This window comes from Diospyros lotus, chromosome 2 (genome assembly GCF_014633365.1).
Source record: "Diospyros lotus cultivar Yz01 chromosome 2, ASM1463336v1, whole genome shotgun sequence".
NCBI lineage: Eukaryota > Viridiplantae > Streptophyta > Magnoliopsida > Ericales > Ebenaceae > Diospyros > Diospyros lotus.
The window spans coordinates 24,718,094-24,737,230 of NC_068339.1; the positions used below are offsets into that span (position 1 = coordinate 24,718,094).

General features: G+C 36.0%; 1 protein-coding gene across 5 annotated transcripts in view; it reads right to left on the bottom strand.

Moving 5' to 3' along the window:
• LOC127794041 (cysteine-rich receptor-like protein kinase 44) overlaps positions 1 to 16,142 on the bottom strand; it is a 110,393-nt gene extending 94,251 nt beyond the window's left edge. Inside the window, exons 1-2 of one of the 5 annotated variants that reach the window (XM_052324909.1) lie at positions 15,307 to 16,142; positions 15,098 to 15,202 (exon numbers count right to left, since the gene is read on the bottom strand). In XM_052324909.1, the coding sequence (XP_052180869.1) occupies positions 15,098 to 15,202; positions 15,307 to 16,099 (898 nt within the window). In that variant the 5' untranslated portion in view covers positions 16,100 to 16,142. The remainder of the gene's footprint in view (positions 1 to 15,097; positions 15,203 to 15,306) is intronic. The other 4 variants (XM_052324906.1, XM_052324908.1, XM_052324914.1 and 1 more) reach the window with 4 other exon arrangements.
• Positions 16,143 to 19,137: the final 2,995 nt, after the last annotated feature.

A 19,137-nucleotide genomic window follows, 5' to 3' on the forward strand; every position in this document is an offset into this window, starting at 1 on the left:
TCATTTATGGTGAACCTGGTGCCCCTAACCTTCATTTGTCTCGTGGCAACAAGATCGATGTGAACTTCACCCGTTCTTAGAAATTTCTATAAAGGGCTCCTCTAGTCATCGCCAACTTCTATGGCAAGGACATCTTTATCTTCTTGAGGGTTTCCACTAGAACGTTTTGCTCATTGGCTTCCTTGGCTACCGCTAGCTTCAACAAAGCATCTGGGTGACTATTTAATGTCCGATTGATTTATATTGGCTAGAATTCATTGGGAAATTGTGCTAAACCCATAACTCTTTGCAAATATTGTACCATCGATAACTCTCTAGCTTTGTACCGCTCCTAAAATTGCTACACCACTAGATGAGAATCACTGTGTGCCACCAGCCTCTCTACTTCCATTTTTTTGGCCAGGTTCATTTGGATTATTAAGGCCTCATATTCTATGATGTTGTTGGAGCTTGTAAAATCAAAACATAGTGATTATTCAAAAAAGTCCCCCTTAGGAGATATTAGTGCCACCCCAGCTCCACTTTCTTGTGTGCTTCATGCCTTGCTTGCCAATAGCTTCCATTCACTAAGGTCCACCTTTGGTGATTGTCATTCATGCGAGCATTCTACTATGAAGTCATCCAAGGCTTGGCCCTTGATGTTTTGTCGAGGCTAAAAATCGATGATCAATTAAGACCTTGATAAGATGGGCTTGGAAATTGGGCCCACAACTTTTGGGAAGCCATTACTAGCGCTAATGCCACTCTCTCAGCATGGGGGTATCTCGTTTCAACTTCTTAGAGAACCTTATTAATGTAATACATGGGCTGATCCTTTTGTTTATTCTTACTCAAAAAGACAACACAAACCGTAGTTTTACTTACCCCCAAATACATGAAAAATGGCTCCCCAGTCTTTAGCCATGTTAATAGAGGAACTTCCTTCATATACTATTTTAATGCCTTAAAAGGCCTTTTAGCATTCATCTATCCACTTGAAACTTTTCCCTGTCCTCAAGGTTTGAAAGAAAAGCAAGCTCTTTTTTGTTGACTTTGAAAATAATCTATTAATTGTAGCTAGTCTTCCTATCAACCTTTGAAGTTCTTTAATTGAGGTCAATGGTGTCATGTCAAGTATTACTTATATTTTTTTTGGGTTAGCTTCAATGCCCAACTGTGTTATATATCATGTAGCTTAAGAACTTTCTTGATTGTACCCCAAATGAGCTCTTGTTAGGGTTTAGTCGCATATTATCTTCTCAAAACATGTTGACGACTTTCATTAAACTTTTTAGCATGGGATTCATTGCCTTTACTCTTTACTATCATATCATCCGCATATGCTTCCATAGTGTTCCCCAATAGGTCTTTGAAGACTTTATTCACCATCTTTTAATATGTAGTTTCGGCAATCAATTCAAATGGCATTATCTTGTAGTAGTATGTGTCCCTTTCTATGATAAAGGCTATTTTTTAGGTGTCTGAAAGGTGCATCATGATTTGAAGGCATCCCAAAAAGGTGTTTGGAAAACTCAATAGATCATCCATATGTCTCATCAACCAACCTATCAATTCTAGGAACTAGATACAAATCCTTTGGGGATGCTTTGTTCAAGTCGGTGAAGTCTACACAGCTTGGATAAACCCGATAGCCAACAGCTTATTGATTTGCTCATCCAAACCTTCTTATCTTTTTGGGGTGATGTTTCTTTTTTTTTTTTTTGGCGAGTCTCACATTTGGATTTACATTTAGGCTATGAGAGATTACTTTCGAGCTTATCACAAGCATATATACCAACATCCATGTGAAGGTATCAGCAATTTGCCTTAGGTATTTCATTATCTCTCCCTCAGTTTTTTCTGGTAGTTGGCTCCCTACATAAACCACTTTTTTCCATGTCATCTTGGTGTAATGTACTACTTCCAACTTTTTAATCTGTTAGGGTTTCCTTCTTACCTTTTTTCTTCATAGAGGAGATACAATAGCTTCATGCCTTCCTCTAGTCACATCAGACTTGCTATATTCCATTGGTTATCGAGAATTTCCTTAACAAGTACATTGAAGTTATTACTATTCTCATATCATTTAGGAGTGGACACCCCAATATAATGTTATAAGTTGATGAAAGTGTGTTGACTATCATTTAGTTATCTTACTTGGTTGTACTCCGGGGCTTTGTCCCCAAGGTGATTGCGAGTTGTATTGCTCTGGCTATGGGGACCGATTCTCCCATGAAATTGAATAAAGTAGAGTGGAATTCCTTTAGGCAATTGTTGTTATTGGAATACAACAATTAAATTTATATGTCCTATGAAATAGCTCGAAAGGGCTTAGCGAGGAAGTGGAGGATATGGTTTGTGTTGACAAAGGGGTGATGGCAAGCACCTAGCTAGAGGATGGCTTGATATGCTATTCAAGAGAGTAGAATTCTCAGGGTCAAGCTCGATCTGCTATTTGGGAGAGCAGAAAGGATGGCCTGAGTTGTCGAGTGCAATCAAAGCTTACTCAAGTAGAGACCAAAGTTAGTCTAGTAAAGGCCAAATTCACTTGAGTAAAGAGTGTGCAGAAACGTAAAAACTAGTTGTTATTCTAGCCATTTGAGACATCCAAAAAAGTTCCAGATTTGATTCTAACAACTTAAGAAAGGCTTTCAAAACATCCCTTCAGCATAAATTAAATATCTAACCATTGGGATAAAATAGAATGGAATATATCTTGATTATTTTTTAAGTTTTCCCCATTGGTAAATAAAGGTAACGATTATCAAGAAAGTAAAGCTATAAAAGGGACAAGATCTTTAAGAAGAATAGATGATGTAGAGCTAATTTATTCTATAATCATTCTCAAAGGAAAGTGCTCTCAAAGCATTCATCATTCATAAGAAAAAGAGAGAGTGTATTTTTATCTTAATATTCTTTTTATCTGTCTTTTATTTATAAGAAGTTATTTTCATCATTTGTTTTCAATCTTGTAAAAGCTTTTCAAGGTGATAAATTTACATACTTCTCTGATTTTATTGGATTAGTGTTTGATCCCTTTAAAAAAGAAAAGTGTAAGAGGTTCATCTGCTCCTTATAAAAGCTATTTGTAATTGGTTATTGTTGAGCCAGTGAAAAGAAGAGGTTATAGCTACACCTATTAAAAGTTGAGGTTATAGATGTGCCTGCAAAACTTATAGTGAGGAGTCAAGGAAATGGATTAGGCTGGTTGAGTCGAACCACTATTAAATCCTTGTGTATTGCATTTTTCATTTCTCTCTTTTATTTCAACACTATCATTCTTCTTTCAACAAGGGTTATTTTTTAGTAAAAATTGAGATCAGTTTTATTTCTCCAGCAAAAGCTTTCTAAAACTTAAAAAGGGTAAGTTTTCTTGTTTCATTCAAAGATTCTTTAAAATCAAGAAGCATTTTAGAAACCCAATTCATGCCTTCTTTGATGTCTTTTATCACTCACACCTTTAATCCACTTGCACGTTGTTAGTGTAGGTGATCTAGACCCAATCAGATTGAACATATTGTACACTGACAATTGCAATCATATTTATTATTGAATAAGGAGTTATTCAATTTCACAAGAAGTCGTTCTATTAGTTTCTTGTTATTATTATAATAACCTGATGAAACTAGATAGAAGTCCATATGATATATATTGTGATTAATCTATAAAGATGTGAAATAATGCATCGTAGTTTCTAGACATCATTAAATGTCCCAAGTCGTAGCAATGTCAAGAATGAACATTGACAATTGCAGTAAGACTTGCATGTGCTATGTTTTTCTATGTGATAGTAATGAGGGTCTCACACCCATAGGCATGGGGATGCCTAGACAAGTACATAGGTGATCAATGTTGAAGAATGTGTCACTGGACATGACTCGCCATGAGAGTTCATTTTGGTTATATGTTGATGGAATTTTCATACAAGGTGGGTGTGACTAATCCTTGGACTTGAGGTTGTCACGATCATCTCATAAGAAGACCAGTATGCTTTGATATCGTTTCGATGGGCCTAGATAAAGGCTGCATGTGGGCAATCGTTGGATATATTGTGAGGCTTATGGAGATGGGTGCATAACCAAGATGGGACTCGTCTATCCCTTGATAGAGGATGATGTATCTAAGGTGTCTTCGGTGGATTTTCACTTTAAATCCATGGCCATGGTGAAAGAGATCAATAAGGAGTTATTGATTCACTTTCTATTGAGTGAGGATATCCAGATGACCGAAGAAAACTCATGTGATCGTAATCAAGTAACACATCGCTGGACTTGATATCACATAAGATACATTGAAAAAATGATTGAATTACACGGTAACCATGCTTGTGAAATGTTGTTTGTGGATTATGAATCCATTTAAACATGATGCCTTGCTAGAGGCCAATATTGTCTTATGTGTTTATGCCGACACATTGCCAACAGATTCGGAAGCCTAATGAGTCATATGCAATATGTGTGGTCCCTGGCTTAAACTAGGAGAGCGGGCATATGGTTAAGTGGGACATTTCGACAAGAAATTCTGTCGTCGTAGGTTCTCACAAAAAAAAAGAAGAACAAATAGACGTAATGACGTTGATATGATGAGGGGTCATCATAAAGGAAAGAGTTTCCTAAAACGACAATTGATTAAATTAGGAAAGAGTTTCTAATTTAAGAATTTTCTATTTGTTGAAGTGACAAATAGGAAATAAAATACATTTGGGCTTAAATTAATATTTGTGCTAAATTGGATTTGGGCCAAATATTAAATGAAATATTATACTTGGGCTAAATTGAATTTGGGCCAAATATTTTATTTAAACTTATTATTGGATTTGGGCTACTTAATTAAGTTTCTAGTTGGAATAAAATAAACCTATTTGATTAAGTTCCTAGTTGAATTAGGATAAATGGGCTGACTCATATCCATTAGGGTTTAAGAAACCCTAGGACTCCTCTATAAATACCCTTTTAAGGGTTGCCCAATTTATGAAGTTTTATGCGATTTTTCAAGAGTTAAAAAACAATTGTCGTTCACCCTCTCTCATTTCTTTTTGGCATCGATTCAAAATGAGGGCGTTATTTTTTGTCCGTACACAAGCCGTAAAAAGGAGAATGAGCTAACACTCTCATTCCACTCTCTTGGCCAACGAACATGTGTCGCGTATCACGAGTTAGAGGCTGGACACTTGGACAGCTTGAATCTGGAAAGGACTCGAAAATCTAAAGGTTAGATTTATTTTATTATATATGTGATTATTTTGATTTCAACGTTGATCTAATTGTTGGGATCAAGGTAAGATTCAAAATTTTTGAACTACGCTACTTGCCCCATAGTGATCTTGCTTTACTTTCACATGTCCCCTCTCTGTACTTCTTCTTCACATTTCCTCCTATCTCTATCTTCTGTTTGAACATATCTTTGTGGTCTTCTGTTCTTGATCATGGATTGAAGTTGGTTCATCAAGTCTTAGCACTTGTCAGTGTTATGTCCGTATGTTTTGTGGAATCTATAATAGGCATTTCTATCTCTCCCCATGGGCTACTTTTTCCTTTTGGGAATTTTAATAGGTCAATTTTTTTAATAGTTGTGCCAAGATGTGGGATTGAGGCTTAGAAAGTTAAGTGTAGTTCTTGTATTGCAATTTGGCAAGCCGTCACCTTTCCTGAGCTTGTCTTCTTCCTTGTCCTCACGATCATCAAGATCTCATCCCTTTCTCTTCCAATACTTCTCCTCATTTGTCTTGATAGTTCTCATAACTTTTGATTAAAGTATATACCTATTAGCAATAACAAACAAGCCTACCAAGGTAGATGATTGATCGAAGGCTAAAGACTTCTGTAATGATGTGGACCTGGTGCCTTGTAGCATGGTTGCCACTACTACCCCCACCTGCAAGTCTCATAATTCTAGTGCCACATTGCAAAACCTGTTTACGGATTGTCGCAACTCAGATTTCATTTGTTTAAAAGTGAATATGGAGTCTTCGGGTAAACTATTATACCATGCTTGAGCGTGATCTATCAAATTCAGAGGGAAAGCACGAAACATAATTTCATCTTCCCATCCGTGTAACATCATGAAGGATTCATAGTTTTGAATGTTGTCGTAAGGGTCGCCCTTGCCCAAGTATGTAGATATTTGGGGCATCTTGAACTTCTTTGGTAAAGACATATCCATGATGGCTAGGGTAAAAGGGATTCTTCTTTAGGGTTGATCTTATGATGCATGTAATAGGTTTTTCTACTCCAAGACTTCTTTGATCATTCTTTTCATATCCACTGTCTCGCGAGCACTAAATTTCGATAGGTCCTTGACTTTGTTGATTTTTTTAACAAAATCCCTTGATAAAAGGTCTAGAGATACTTTATATTTTGGGAATCCTATTGGGAGCCTTTACGCCTTTTTGGTGTCTCTTAATTTTCTTTATCTTGAATCCAAGGAAAAGAAATGTCTCGGGTACGGGTTCTCCGAGAAGGAATGGATTGTGACCGAGTTCTTTGTGGTTCCAGTGTAGTCTCAAAACTTTTTTCTTATACCCCTTGGAAAGGGATCAAGCTAGACACAAACTTTCTCAAGTCTAATGGTAATGCCACACATGGGATAATATTTTGCAATAACCCAATAACTTCTCAAAGTGCCTTAATTCCTTCTTTATGTTAGCACTGCAAGGCTTCATACTCTACCTATGGCACCATGGGAAGAGCCTACCCAATTGGGTTTGTGAGTCTAGTGGGATGAGTTTCCTACCGGCCCTAGGGGTGATTCCCAACTAGGCTTGAGAGTGAACTCCCAGCTAACCCTAGGGTGAATTCCCAACTAGTCTTGAGAGTGAATTCCTAGCTAGCCTTAGGAGTGAGACTCAGGTTGGGCCTAAGGCTGAGAATCTCGAGTGGTACGAGGTGGGTAATCCTATGGCAGTCTTATGGGGCATGAGGGAGCCTCTTGTGCCCCAAGTGGGCACCCCAGGAACTGAGTTACTGCTCTTTCTTGACTTTGTTGATTAGTGGTGCTTCTTGTTCGGGTCATTGCAAGCTGATTCATTAGCTTTTCGCATGGTTCCCATAAACAACACTAATTGTTATTGTTGAGATACAACAATAAATTTATTTGATTAGGAACATTATCGTTAGACCACCTTAGTTTGTAAGGAAGAAAACAGTCAGAGTATATGGGAAAGTCCCTACGCAAATACTTAAATACTTAAGTCAGACACTAAGAATGCTAAAGACTGTAGAACCTAATTTTCACTAGTATTAGAGATTTAACTTTTCTAGAATAAGTGTATGTCTATTTATAGAAGGGTATGAAGTAATTCTATGTACTCTAGGATCAGGATTCCTACATATAACATTCATCTTTTATAGATGATATTTATCTTTTTAGAGGAATTTCTAGATATTGAAGTTATCCTAGTTTGCGTGTTTCATAGGACCCTACATGTAGACATGGCCAAAATTGAACCGGACCGGCGGTTCGGACCGGAACCGGACCCGGAACCGGCCGAACCGGAACCGGAACCGGAACCGGACCGAACCGGCGAAATTCGGTCCGGTTCCGGTTCAAGGTTTCGGAGAACCGGAACCGCCGGTTCCGCGGAACCGGCCGTGCCCCCCCTGCGGCCGTGCCCCCCCTCCCCCCCCCTCCCCCCCCTCCCCCGTGCGGCCTTGCCCCCCCTCCCCCAACGGTCCAATTTTGGACCGTTGGCCCCCCCCCCCCCCCAACGGTCCAAAATTGGACCGTTGGCTGCCACCCCCAGCCAACTTTTTTTTTTTTTTTTTTTTAAATTTTATAATTCCTATCTATATATACCCCTCCCTCCCCCACTCATTTTTCACACTTTCTCTCTCTCTCTCTCTCTCTCTCTCTCTCTCTCTCTCAAGTCTCAAGCTATTATTCTCTCAATTTTGTCTCTCATTTAATATTTTAATTTCAATTTCTTCAATCTTCTCATTTTGTTATTTATCAATTTATTCAATTATATTGTTAATTATTTATTACTTGTTACTATATTATTTTATCATTATTATATTTTTTTATTATCATACTTTTTTCAAAAAAATGGCAAGTGAAGGTAGAAATTTTGAAAATGTTGAAAATGTTGAGTTTGAAGCTCAAAATTTTCAAACACAAGAGAGTGAAACTCAACAAAAGGGAGGTGGAAAAATTTCTATTTCTGATATTTTTAATATTCATTTCAAGAAAACACCAAAAGGAGATGGTAAATTTGATGTATCTTGTAATTATTGTAATCAGGTATACAAATTCAAGCAAGGAGGTGGATATGGTACTTTCGCCCGACATTTGCAAACAAAGCACCCGCTCAAGGTTGGATTGAGCCGCGATCAAACACAAATATCCGGGTTTGCTACCTCTTCAAACTCTCCTCAATTATTTCATTATAATGAAGCTAATTGTAGGTCTGGTTTAGCTGAAATGGTAGCAATTGATCATTTATCTTTTAGTTTTGGTGAAAAATTAGGTTTTACTCGATTTTGTCAAAACTTTGTTAATCCTAGTTTTAAATCAATTCCTAGAAATACTTTGAAAAGGAATTTGTTAAAATTGTTTAAAAACTCAAAAATTGAATTGATAACATATTTTCAAAACAATAATATTAATGTTTCTATTTGTAGTGATATTTGGAGTGATCATTGGCAAACTCATTCATATATGGGTATTACTTGTCATTGGGTTGATGAAAATTATGTTTTACAAAAAAAAATTATTGCGTATCGATGTTTTGATGAAAGTCATAATGCTGAAAATATTTGTAGATTAATTCAAGAAATTTTACAAGAATATAGATTAGTTAATAGAATTTTTTCAATTTCTTTTGATAATGCATCGGCTAATACTGCTTCTATTAATGAATTGAAAAGAATTTGCCAACCAAATTTTGGTGGAAGATTTTTTCATGTTAGATGTGCATGTCATGTTTTAAATTTATGTGTTCAAGATGGTATTAAGTCACTTAATTCTTATTTAGATCTAATTAGAAATGTTATTTCTTATATTTGGGTACACCCTCGAACTGCAAAAGCATGAGCACATTTTTGCACCTCCAATGGTCAAACCCCAAAACGTTTTTCAAAAGATGTCCCTACTCGTTGGAACTCAACTTTTAAATTACTTAATCAATCTTTTGAATATAAAGATTTATTGTGTTCTTTTGCAGCAAATTATATTCCACAATATCCTATTTTTCCAACTATGTGGAATGTTTGTAGTTCAATTTTGAATATTTTACGAATTTTTAATGATGCTACTCAAACACTTAGTAGTGTTTATAAACCAACTTCACATCAATTTTTAATAGAAGCAATGAATGTGGCCGGTGTATTAATGGAAGGAATTAATGTTGAAGAAATTTGTCATGCTGTTTTAGAAATGAGAGAAAAATGGTTACGTTATTATCAATTTATTCCTGAAATTTTTCTTGTTACTATGGTATTTGATCCTAGGTGTAAATTTGATGGTTTAATTGAGTGTTTGTCTAACTATTATTCGTTGTTAGGATTAGAAAATAATGAAGAAATTGATGTGAATATTATAATTTCTAAGGTTAGAACTTTATGCAATCAATTATATGAAGCATATGTTATTGCTCCTAGTAGTGAAGAATCATTTCCATCCATGGCTCCGCATTCCTCTTCCTCCCAACCAATGAAATGGGGTCATAAATTTTTAGATCAAAGGAGGAAAAAACCTAGATCGAGCTCACATTCGGAGCTCGAAACTTATCTAACCACAGTTTTTGAGTTTGGTGATGATACAGGTTTAAATTTTGAAATTTTGGAGTGGTGGAAAAGGCACAAGGAGACATTTCCAACTCTTGCAATTATTGCAAGTCAACTTCTTGCAGTTCCAGCTTCAACTGTAGCCGTTGAACAAACATTCAGTAGTGGAGGCAACATTTTGGACGAAAGAAGATCAAGATTGGCTCCATAATCATTGGAAGCTCAAGTTTGCCTCGATGATTGGGAAAGAGCTAACATGCGACGTCAAGAAGAACTTATCCATTCATCATCATCTGACGAATGGGTTAATGATGGTTCAACAACGGCGACTTCCAACTCCAATGAAGATGCGTAGGATCCAAGTCCATATTTTATTTTTTTTCACATTTGTAAAAATTAATTACTTGTATTACATTTTTGTTGTAATTATTTTTTAATGAAATTAAGTCTAATTCTATTTTTTATTTTTTATTTTTCACATTTGTAAAAATTAATTACTTGTATTACATACTTGTTTAGTTGTTTTAATTATTTTTAATGAAATTATTACTTATATTTCTTCAATTTTTAGTAGTGTTTTTTTATTAAAAATATGGTTGAGAATATTTATATTTACAATTACATTTAACAATTAAAAATCGAAACCAAACCGAACCGAACAACGGAACAAGGACCAAAATTGAATACAACAATATTTAAAAAAAATTAAAAAAATTCGGTTTGAACCGGAACCGGAACCGTTGACCGAACCGGCTCAAACCGTTGACCGAACCGGTCCAAACCGTTGACCGAACCGACACGAACCGGAACCGGAACCGAACCGTCCCAAACCGCCCTTGGGCGGTTCGGTTCAGGTTCAAAGATTTCTTGAACCGGAACCGGCGATTCATGAACTGAAACCGGCGGTTCATGAACCGTGGCCATGTCTACCTACATGTACTCTGAGAAATGTTTGGGCAGTGAAGTCGCCTATGGGAAGGTGAAATTTTCACCCCCGAGCCTTAGCTCTTGGGTTGCGGTCGGTTTGCAGCATCCTTTGGTCGTGGTTAGCCTGCGGTAGCCCTAGCGGGGCAGGGGACTGCCCCTACCCCAACGATTGTCTTTAAAGGCTCGCGGCTAGCTGTTACCTTTTGTTGTGAGAGTGTTCTATCCTACGACCCTCTGCCACTAGGCTAACCCAGGTTACTGTGTTGACCCATTTATTGTTATTTATTAATTAATTTTTTCAACGTGTGTTTTTGCCATGATATATCACTAACAATTCCAATAACTCTAGAAAATCAGCCACTTAACACAATTATCGAGTTATGACACTCTTTGTCATAATCTCTAGGGAATGCTTTTTATGAGAAATTATCATGATGAGATTGGATGTCCTACCTTTATCTTAATATTTATTCAAAATCATATTATTGAGAAGCTTCATCTCTATACGATTGGCTTACCCTTCCTCATCTCTATTTGATTTGAATTTAAAAATTGATCTTACAATTCCTTTATCAACTCAAAAACCTTAACAATATTTCAACTTCGCAAAAAATATACTCCTTGGAATCTTTTAAATCCTCTTTGTATCACTACAACCAATCCTTTTAGGCATGGAATGCCTAAATAAATAGTAGGTGTTCTTTTTCCTTTACATACTAAGTTGTTATATTTGTAAATTCTGCACTACTTCCCAAAATCAACATATTTGCATCCATGAGACACTAGCTCACCTACCAAGATCATAATGTTATAAATTTGCACCAAAAGCAGACAAATAATTCGCATTGAGAATCTTCCTAATGGCTCCATTGTGAAATATTTAGAAAACATCTATCGTGCCTTTAACATTTTGTTTTACTTTATTTTCCAAATTGATGTGACCATAATCTTCATTAGTTTGCAAAACATCAAACATACCTTAGTCCTTGTGAATATGCATGGATGCAATAGAATCATCAGCTAATGACTCTCAACATAGTCACATATCACATCTTCATTATAAATGACCTAGTTAAACTTTTTAAGGAATCTTCATCAAAATCATTATCAATCTTCATCTTACCTTTTATCTTCTGCTACAATTATTAAAAACTTTCAAGATTCAACCTATTTGGATTCTTCTCTTTAACCTATTCAACAACCCTAGTGTTCTTCTTCTTCTTCTTCTTTCGTTCTTTATTTATTTATTTTATTTTATTTTTCTTTTCTTTTCTTTTTTGGTTGATGATGAAATCTAAAAAATGATAACATTGAGCACACAACTCAAGCTAAGGACTCTAAAGGAGCAAAAAGGTAGGACCACAACCAACTACCCACTAGACAAATGCTTATAACCAATCAAAATAAGAACCAAAACACAACAGAACAATGCAAACAACACAAACTAGCATAAGGCATACAAGCAACAAAGACCTAAACCGCTTACCCTTTCAAGGGTAAACCCTCAAGACCTACAAAAGCTATATTATCATAGACCAATCCACCTAGCTTTTCTTTGCGAATTACCTAACATGCGAAAACCTTTCTTGGTTTTCAAGTTTCCATTTGCATATTTTCCATATTAAGTTGAGTTAGTTCATAAGCTTGCAGCTTTTTTTCTTTGACACCTCCAAATTCCACCCCCCCCTTTTTTTATTAGTTTAGTGTTTAATCGCATCTTCCATAAGTATTCATTTAGATTTCAAGGATGGGTAATTTCTCCTTGAGCAATATTTATGAACTTCCTCCACTATCAAGTTAACTATTTTTCTTTTTATAGGTGTAATGGGATTGAGAGAAGGAAGGGAAGAATCTTGTCAGTCTTTCTATTTCTTCTTTGGTGGATTATTTGTGTTTTCGAAATGGACTTGGGGGACGTAGTTCTCTTCACCTACCGTTGGGAAGATTAGACATGTCTTTTTATAAATACTCCTAACTTATCTGTAGATTAACAAAAAGCCTCTTAGTAATTCTTGTGGATCCTTATTTGTTGCATTCTACCATGCTAAGCACACCATATTAGGCTCTTCTTCTAAGCTTTTGGATTTGTATTTAACAATCTCAAAATCATCTTCCTCTTTCTTAGTCCCAAAAGAAATAACAAGGTTAGGAGTTGACGTTGGTTGCTCCACATTTCACATCTTATTAATGTAACTTGGCTTTACACTAGTAGATTTGACCATGGGTTTTGGTTTTGTCATCATTCTTTCCTCTTGTCCTTCTTCTTTTCTAACCTAGTTCATCGTTGGAATAAAAGCCATAACTCTTTGTTGGGTTTCTTCTACTAACCCCCATGTGAGCATCATCTTCCTCTTTTTTTCATATTTAGATTGTCAAAAGCTCGAACTCGCACCTGCTTTCTTTAGCTTAATTTATTAACTTTGTTCACTTTCATACCTTCTTTGTTCATCGTGCTCCTCATCCCTTTCCATTGTTAATTAGCACTTTAGTTGGAAACTATGATATTTTTGAGTTTTTGATATACTGACCTTTAAGGAAGGGTTTCTATGGGAGTTATTCCTTTAACAAATTTGTGCATTCTAAGATAGTATAGGTAACCTTCCCAATTATAAAAATAATATGCTATCTCTTATAGTTAATGGCTAAACTTAGACAATCCAGGCCTTTATATTTTATATTGGTGATTGATGATGAGTCATTCTGACCATTAAATAATCAAACTATCATCTTTGGAGATTAAACTCAAGATCCACCTTAACAATACAACCAATGAATCATGTTAATCTTTTAGTATTTTCTATGTTCATTTTCCTTGGTGTTAGTCTCTAATTTGAAACCAAAACTCCACATGCACAAAATTGCTAAGTAAAGGTTGTTAATGTGATTTGATTTAATTTATTTAACGTCATTCATACCAAAAAGGAATAGGGGGTGCCTAAGCATAGGTATACTATACGCATTTTTAGTAACAAAAACAAATCACATGGATCTAAATGCAAATAAAACAATTCACAATATGGCTATGGGAGTAATTACCTCTTATTTTTGTAGAATTCTACTATTTAGATCATGCTAGAATTGAAGATTTTTGTCGTTTCCAAGTCTGTACCTAGTTTTTGGTGTTTTTGTTTCTTTATTATAATACTCAAAGAAAGGAAAAAGTGATTGCACCAAATACCTTTCATGTTTTGGCTAAAAATAGGCAATACTCCTGAGGTTTTTAAAAACAACCACGTCCCTTAACTTTTACAGATGTTACACTAACACCTTATTGTTAGTAACTCAGTTAAATTTTTTTAAATAACTAAAATACCCTACACTGGTCATTTCTTATCCATCACTCTTCTTTCTTCCTCTTCTTCCCTCCTTTCTCTCTTTAGTTTGGAGTATAACCTTTATTCCATTCCTCCTTTTACCTCTAACCTCCAAACCAAGCATGTTGTTATGTACTGGTGATTGGAATTGGTTTAGGTTTCAATCACTAGAGACATTGAGTTCCTCGATAATAAAATGAATTATTTAATAACATTATGGTCCAAACCATTATTCTCCATTGCATTTTAATGTTCTTTTTGTTTAAGTCCAAAGCACATGTTTTCTTATCTCTAAATAATGTCTTAACACCTTTGCCTTCATCTTCACATTCAAGTCAATTATGACATCATATTTTTAAACGATAAAAACCCATATGAAACCAAGGTTGAACTTGGAAAAGATGCAAAAAATCATGTCACTATGAGACAATTCATCATCATCTCTCTCACACGTACACTTTTTATGCCGACTAAAACCTCATCTATCCCTTCTCTTTTTAAGGAAATCTCTCAAATTTCTACATCCCTCACGATCAATGTTGAAAATGAAATCTCATTATCTCTATAAAATTGTTTCTGAAAAAGCTCCATTGATCACAACAGAGTTTCATCTTCAAAATCTCATTAATGACCGATGGGATTTTGGGGACGAAACCTTAGTGAATGTAACTATTATCATTCAAGAAGGTTTCATCTTTTTCCTCGCATCATTTTTACAATGGCAATAATGTTTCTTTCTCTCATTCTTTTCTTTTCAACCATTTTTTAGAACCCAAATTGGGTACAACCAACCAATGGTAATGGTCAACTGATAACCGACCATGGCTACATGTGCAAACCTTAATTATTAAAATTTGGGTATAACTCTCTATATGAAAAAAATATAGAGTTAATATTTTTTATATATATAGTACAAAGAAAGAGAAAGAGACAGAGAGACAAGAAGAAGAGAAAGGAAAGAATTAGGAGACAAAAAGAAGAGAAATTAAGGGTAATTGGTGATTCTACGCAGGTTTTCATTGAGCAATGGCGAGTTTTGTTATTTTAAAAAAATAAAAGGTATATTCTGTAATTAGAGCAAACTCTAAGGGTGGTTATTGCAATTAGAAGAAAAAAAAAAAAACTACAGGCAAAAGAAAGTTGTGGTTTACATACCTGGCGAGGACGGCGGTGCACCGGCAGGTGGCGGTGACTGGAGATGGGCATCTATCAAAGAAAGCTTTCTTCCTTTTCTTGAATATAATAATTTTGTCTTGCCAACTGAGAAATTAAAGCAACTAAATTCTATTAATTGTTGCATACCAGTTACATCTCAAACCGAAACCCAGAAGAGACATGCGCTATTCTATATATATGTATACTACCTGATGAGGACAACGGTGTGTCGGTCGGCGGCGCCGGAGTGTCGTTGAAGAACCGGTAGCTCTCAAACCTGTAATTACAGCTGGGTCCGACAACTCTCCCTCCCACCTTCCCGGCGCAACAATCTTGTCTCTCGGCAGCCTTAACCAAGCAATCCACGCAATCCTGCTCGGACAAATCTGGCGTGCACTGCATAAGCCCATAGATACTCCAACCAAAGTCTGGAACAACGGCGATCCCCGTGGCAAATTTCAGGCGATCGCCACCAGAAGCTGTCTTACCCCGTAGACTGTCCAACAAGCTTGCCAGCGTCTGGTTGAATTTATGATCCGCTACGCTCGATCGATCACTGACGTTCCACATGTAGAAAATCCGATCTTCTGGCATACTGATCAGAATTCCATCCATAGACTTGTCTGAGTAACGGAGCATGCAGTAATCGTACCATCCGAATGCTTCCTTATGGTTTGAACAGACTTGAGTGAGCTTCATGGTGGAGTCGTCAATACAACTGCGGCAAGTTTCCAGCGGAACGTCTCCTCTGCAGAGCGCCATTGCGTAAGCCCCCCGGTTAGAGAAGCTGTAAAACCCATGCTTATCGATGTTGGATGAAAGGGAAGGGAGGAGGATGTCGAGGTTCTTCTGGAACGTGGTATGGCCCGTGTTAAACGTGGTATGGCCGGTGTTTACGCAGAGGTAGTGCAAGAAATCAGGCGGGGCGGCGATGGTTGCGATCAGAATGTGGGAAAGGAGAAGAAGACGTTTCTGGCGGAGCATGTTGGGAATGGGATACATGCAGCTAAGAAAAGAAATGGTAGGTTAATTTGGGGCTCTGATTTTTAACAAGACTGCAATTTGCAAGTCCATCATTATCATTGAAATTGATTTCCACAGCATTTTTTTTTGTTAATTAAAATTTAGTCTTCCATGCATACATATTCCACAAATCAGCTTAATTTTTCTTGTCCTGTATTTTTGTCTTATTTTGAAATTAATACAAAATTAACATATTAATTATAATTTATTTTTAATTTAGGGACAACAAGCCCTGGCCAGCAGCAAGAAAGAAGGAAATGGCATGATAGTCCAGCAATCAGAGGCAAGCGAGAGGTCGGTGGTCAGCAGCAGGAAAGAAGGAAATGGCATGATAGTCCAGCAACCAGAGGCAAGCGAGAGGTCGGTGGTCAGCAGCAATCAGCAACATGATACTGAGACGTAGGCAAGACGACCTTTTCTCTCTCTATCACTGACAACCATGTGCATCAGCACGAACGATGAATCGACCAACGACCATCACGTGCATGCCATCTCCTTCCTCCCGCCATCTCTTCCAATCTTCGTTGCCACCTCCTCCTGGGTGGCCAATTGTCAATGGCCACTTGATTCCTAAAGTTGGGCAAGAAATTTTTTGGGGCCCCCCTATCCATTCTTGTCTTCGTCGTTGCCTCCTCTTGCTGATTTTGCTGCGAGCTACCACTTGAATTTGAAGTTGGCCAGAAATTTTTGTGAGGCCCCCTCTTTTTGGGGTTCGTAGACATAAGTGTTAGTGGCTTATATTTTAAAATAAGGCCTATATCTTAAGCCGGCCTTAATTAGTATTTGCTTATTATTAAATATTTTGTTGTAGCCACTAGCCATGTAAAATAAGTAAAAATACAAGTAATAGGGATCAGTTTTTTAATTAGTTGATATTTCATCTTTTGGCTCTACATGTGTAAATAGTATTTGAATAATGATTTTTAGTTAATATTTCATCCAGAGGGCGACGTCCTTCTCAATTGGAAGATTCACGGCAAATGGCCGGGATGGATTAAAAGTCACGTGAGAGGGACGTGCTTTCTCAAGCGATTGGTGGCAACACCGTTATTGACTCATGCTCTCTGAGTTCCAGCACATCACATATGGATATAGTAGAATTTTTTTAAAAAATACAGATAATTGGTTACGGGGAAAAATATATGCATATATACAGTCATCAATGTCAATGTTAAATGGGCGAATAATGCTAGGTGTCATGACTGAACACAGTCATGACACTTAGCTGGCAGCACACCATTGGGTGTGTGCTACATTGGACAATGAAAATATCAAAGTCAATGGTAACTGGTAAGAGATGAGATTGAGTCATCAATTTGGAATTTATATTTATTAAATAAATGAATATATATATATATAATAACTAAAACACTTGTAATTTTTATATTTATTTGTGAATTCCAAGTTTTTCATTATTTCTAAAATATCCCTTATATTCATTCATTTTACTTGTATTATCACTGTCTTTTGAAAATGACATAAGTATTTAATTTTACTTGTACTTAAATATCTAATTGATGCATGTTATTTAAATTAGTTTTAATTTTACGAAAAATAAAGAGGGCATGCCTAGTGACAAAATCAAGGCCTTCAAAACTTGGAAGTTTCAGGTTTGATTCTTACAAAATGTAGGTTTTTATTCACTTATTACTCGTTTGTGTTTGTTGTTAACAAGTTATAATATGAATGTTTTAATGATTATATTAATGTAGTTCATGTAATTATTGATCTGGGTGTGTAAGAGAGAGAGAGAGAGAGAGAGTTCTTTTCAATTGAACACTTCGCTAGAAAGCAGAAAAATTAAACAAAGACTTGAGTCTTGCGTGGGACCGAAGTAGTGACGCAATGGCGTTGCAAGCGGAAATTGCATCAAATCAAATTTAATTAGATTGTATTGTATGCTGGACTCAGTCTTGGGGTAGTTGATCTGATTCCTTTGATTGAGACCGGACGTCTCTCCTGCCAAATGGCCGGCATGGATTTTATATGTTTTGAATATTTTTTTGTAATAAACAAGCAAAGAAATTAAATTTAAAGAATTGAGGTTTAAATAAGATATTATAAATTAATTTCTAATATAAAATTTAAAACTAATATTATATTATAATATTAATTTTAAAATTAATATTATAATACATTTAAAGATTAATTTGATAAAAAGGAGAAGGAATTCTAGACAAGCAAGAAGACATCAAAGCAAATGAGATAAGGAAGAAATTAAATAATATCAAACCTGATGAAGATATGAATTAAGATGGAGATTAAAGGAATAAAAAACTAACAAATGAAGATTGAGATTGAGAAAAAAATAATTTAAATTGGAGTAAAAATTAACAGTGATAGTTGAGTGTTAGTGTGTGGACCTAATTATTATCTTGGCGCATATTACCCTAATGCAGAGTCAGTACTCAGATCGACCTTAGAGTGGTTATTAAAGAGCATTGGTGTGCATTCTTGTAATCTTCAATTTGATTATAGTGAAAAACTTGTAGCAGCGGCAATAGGCGTAACTCTCACATTGAGAGTGAACCATTATAAATCTTGTGTTTCTTCGTGCTTGTTTTGATTATTTCTTTTCTGCCATTTAGGATTAGGACTTTAATCCTAACAAGTGGTATCAGAGCCCATAGCTAACGAAGAAGGTTTGGGACATGGAATTAGGAAATTTGATGGTAACGATTTTGCTTTCTAGAAGATGCAGATCGAGGATAATCTAAATGGAAAGAAACTATATCAACCCTTTTCAGAAAAGAAACTAGAAGGGATGTCAGATAACTATTGTAATCTCATTAATAGATAGGTGTTGGGACTTATCTGATTGACACTATCAAAGAACGTGGCGAAAGAGAAATTGACTATGAGTTTGATGAAGGTATTGTCTGACATGTACGAAAAGCCTTTTGCAAATAATAAAGTATTTCTTATGAAGAAACTCTTTCACTTAAAGATGGAAGAATGGGCTTCGGTAGCAACACATCTAAATGAGTTCGACACGATTGTAAATCAAATATCTTCCG